This window comes from Calliphora vicina, chromosome 1, assembly GCF_958450345.1.
Source record: "Calliphora vicina chromosome 1, idCalVici1.1, whole genome shotgun sequence".
In the NCBI taxonomy this organism is placed as follows: Eukaryota; Metazoa; Arthropoda; class Insecta; order Diptera; family Calliphoridae; genus Calliphora; species Calliphora vicina.
The window spans coordinates 90,412,797-90,416,816 of NC_088780.1; the positions used below are offsets into that span (position 1 = coordinate 90,412,797).

At 44.0% G+C, this 4,020-nt stretch overlaps 1 protein-coding gene across 1 annotated transcript; it reads left to right on the forward strand.

Moving 5' to 3' along the window:
* Positions 1-1,684: 1,684 nt before the first annotated feature.
* Positions 1,685-3,657, forward strand: LOC135951435 (uncharacterized). Its single transcript, XM_065501095.1, has 3 exons — positions 1,685-2,097; positions 2,186-3,316; positions 3,381-3,657. Exons 1-2 carry the CDS (start codon positions 1,685-1,687, stop codon positions 3,159-3,161), a joined length of 1,389 nt encoding a protein of 462 aa, XP_065357167.1. The 3' UTR covers positions 3,162-3,316; positions 3,381-3,657.
* Positions 3,658-4,020: the final 363 nt, after the last annotated feature.

Below are 4,020 nucleotides of genomic sequence, written 5' to 3' on the forward strand. Positions count from 1 at the left end.
CTTCCGAAAACCCCTTTAACGTGCATAAATCGCTTAAAAATGTTGGCATACTCACAAATTCAATTCAATAGTAAACTTTCATATAGACACAAATCACATGACCTAATTTCATGGTGATCGGTCCATAATTGATCATAGCCCCCATATAAGGCACACTTCCGAAAATCACTCAAAAATATAAATTTTTGAAATTTTAAAAGAAAAAGGTTTTTTCTCTTTTATCAATTCCAAATATTGAAAAATTTGATCTTTGACCCTCACGATTTAAAGGTTAACGTTTTCGGATTTTAGTAAAACTTTCAGACCATATTTAGAATTACCAGGATTATAATATTGTGAATAGGTTTTACTTAAAATTTGTAACAGTAAGGAAATTGGGCTCATTCGCCTAAATATGGACAAAAAATTAGTTTTTCTTGAAAATCGCAAAATTTAAATCGCAGGTACGGAAAAACTGTAAGAGGTATTGATATAAGTTTTTCATCTTTTTATTCCCTATTATGAACTCAATAAATCCCAATGTGATGATCGAAAAATTCTGAAATTTGTTTAACAAAATTTTTAAAAATTCAAAAATGGAGATTCGAAACAGCCGTTAAAAAAAATATTTTTTTTTGGCCGTACCTGCGAATAGGTTAACGGTATCCGACGAAGACAAAAACTCATACATAAGTGAATACGGATATATTTTAAATAAAAATTAGCTTTCATTTTAATTTTTCTCGAAATATGTTAATTTTTTTTCCTAAATTTCTTGTTCAAGTGGCCTGAGACACGTTAATGGTCTGGCGAATTTGTAATAACTTTATCATTTTTTAACCAAATTTTGTCATTTATACCTCATTACAACGACAATTACGTACGCATTTCGATTCTTTTGCATTGAATTGCAAAAGTATTTATTTAGTAGCAAAATTTTTACAAAAACTGAAAAATTTGCATTTTTCTAATAATACAGTTTTTGGGTCATTTTGACCCAAAGGATTTACAGGGTCAATTTCCAAAATTTTTTTTTTAATTTGTTATTCATTAATATAAATAAATCTACATATTTCTAGATAACGTATAAATCCTTATAGATAACGGAGTCGATTAAGCCATGTCCGTCTGTCTGTCTGTTGAAATCAATTTTCTGAAGACCCCAGATATCTTCGGGATCCAAATCTCCCCTGCTGCGGGTAGTCACCTTGAGTCTTCGGGCACGGTGCAGGGGCTTAAGCATCCTAAGGATGTGATCTAAGAACTACCCTCCCCATACCTCACAGCGTCTGTCCTCTATGTTAAGAGCGGCTGTGGGGTAAATGACCATCTTCGGTCGCCTAGCGATCACGATCTCAACTTGGTAGCGCCTGTTCCCTTAGTTAGGGCGGCTACCAATTTCCTCTGTCTGCATTTTCTGATGTCGGTCCGGGACTGTGGTTTGGGTTACCTAGGCAACATAACCGTACCTTCTAGCGTCTGTTCCCTATGTTAAGGGCGGCTGGAAATTACAATCTGGTTCTGTCAGTCCGAATGTTTTTGGTGAAAACTCAAATCCAGGATGCGTCTGTCTCACATTGAGCGGCATCCTGGTCTGCGTCTGACTCCAGTGGAGCGGCAGTGTCTTTTTCTTACCTATGGTAGAGGTATAAACTGCCAAACACCCCCCCCCCCCCATGAAATGTCAGTTTCAAACGACGGCCCTATGTCCTTGGTCGAGGGTGCTAAAATCTCCAAGGGTAACGTGAGTACTCAGGCGGAAGCCACAGGTCTGAGTGCCACTGGAGCTACTGTGACTGCGACGAATCAGACGAATACCCCGGGTCTGGTAGTCGGTGATGCTACTGGGGTAAATAAAACGAATAGTTTTTTGACTAGACAGGAAAGAGTGACTTTGGACGACAGCGACGACAACCTCTCAGGTCTGAAAGGGTTAAACCTTTATGAGACTGATGAGGAGGACTTACTCATGGTGTCCTCCGAGCCGCTAAAAGCGAATGAAGACGTACATCCGGAGGCCCATGACCCTGCAAAGGGAGACACAGAACAGAAAAACAGGAAACAGGACTCAGAACAGGACGAACGGAAAAGGTTGGCGGGCTACAAACGCTCTCTCCGGTATGTCAGGACGTTGGACTCGCGAGATCCCGCGTCTTTGACCACCAGGGAAAAGCGTTTGCGGCGTAAACATACCTACCACATACAGAAGTATGATGGCCTTACCTACTACTGTTGTGGAGGTAAGGCCAGCCAAGACTACGACCGAACCAAACCAGAGCAGGCAGGTGATCACATCTAAACATGTGCCCCATGCCAGCACTGGACCGAACACGATCACCGTCTCGGAGGATCTTGACGTACGCCCATCTACATCAAAGAGGGCCACGTCGGGGCCAAAGAGAGGTGATGACCAATGCGGCACGACGAAGTCTGCTAGCACAACACCCAAGGTGCTGTCCGCAATCTCCTCTACTCGAGGAACCGCGACGGCTTCCAAAGGTACAGCAAGCAGGCCTAGTATTAAGCGGCAAAGGTCAGGTGAAACGCAGGTGTCTGAGGGTAAGCGGCTGAAACCATCAACTAGCTTAACATCAGCACCTGAGCTACAAGTAGCCATCATAGATCGTAGTCAACCTGATGGGAAAATGACTACGGACAGATGGCTGCTTCTGGAGGAGAAGATCTTGCGGGCACTAGTGGACGAACTCGCATGCAGTGAGGATGATTCCTTCACTGCATTCGATGGCGCCAAATGGTTAAAGGGTGTCAAGATCATCGGGTGCGGTAACGAGAAGGCTCTAGGCTTTCTCAGTAACTGTATCCGAGGAGTTGGCGAACTCTGGCCCAACGCAAGAATCGAAATCGTCCCACTGGATCAAGTACCTTTTCGTACGACGGTGAGAGTGTGGGTCCCTCCTCCCCTTTTGGAGGACGAAGCCACGCTAACACTTATAAAGCGTCAGAACAAGGAACTTGGTACAGAGGACTGGACGATTGAACGAGGACGCTCTAGGGACAAAGGAGAAGGCAAGGATCTCTGGATCAAAATTGGTTCAGAATCCCTCCGACTCCTGCGTTCTTCACAAGGCGTCATCAAGTACGGGCTAAACCAACTCCGGTTGATCTTGCCCGCGGTGAAGCGCAATGATGAACCCAAGCGGCCTGAGAGTGGTACAGATTAATCTGCACCACTCCGAAGCAGCATCGGACGATTTGCTGCGCTTCATGGAGAAGGAAGCTATCCACGTGGCCTTAATCCAAGAACCCTGGCTTGTAGCCAGTAAAGTTCGAGGCGTCCGGTCACGAAACTATGTGCTCCTTTCTCCGAACCCTGAAGGTAAAGTAAGGAGCTGTATTTTGGTCAGGAAAGACATTAAGGTTTTCCTTCTATCTAATTACAGTTCTGGTGATTTAACGGTAGTTGCACTAGAGCGACAAGGGTTACCAACCCTAATCATATCATCTGCGTACCTACCATACGACGAAGCTAATCCGCCCTCACGTGCCGTACGCACACTTGTAGACTGGTGTAACACAAGGGGCCATGATCTCATCATAGGATGTGATGCTAATGCCCATCATACTCTGTGGGGGAGCTCGGATATAAATGACAGGGGTGAGTGTTTACTTCAATACCTTCTATCTACTAACCTAAGTGTTTGCAATAGGGGTAATATACCAACGTTCTTCAATAGGATAAGGGAGCAGGTCATTGATATTACTTTTGTAGGGAACACTGACTCAGTTAGAATTCTTGATTGGAGAGTTTCACTCGAGTGCTCATTCTCCGATCACCACAGGATAGTGTTTACGATACAGCTTACACTGGATAGGGAAAAACCCTTTAGAAATCCTAGGAAAACCGACTGGGTCAATTTCTGTAATCTTAGTGACACCATACCACATCCAGCAATGGATAGATTAAATGGTACACGGGACTTGGACGACTCGGTGGATTTTCTATCCAGGTCATTAAGGGAAGCCTACTATGCTTCGTGTAGGGAGCGGCAGGGACCTAGGAAATTCCGGCAACCATGGTGG

What these genes read in the sequence shown, in the direction of transcription:
- LOC135951435 (XM_065501095.1), top strand. Translation starts at nt 1,685, where the DNA reads ATGTCCTTGGTCGAGGGTGCTAAAATCTCCAAGGGTAACGTGAGTACT. An exon ending in GGCTACAAACGCTCTCTCCG is followed by an intron (nt 2,098 to 2,185) that starts GTATGTCAGGAC and finishes TACCACATACAG; the next exon opens with AAGTATGATGGCCTTACCTA.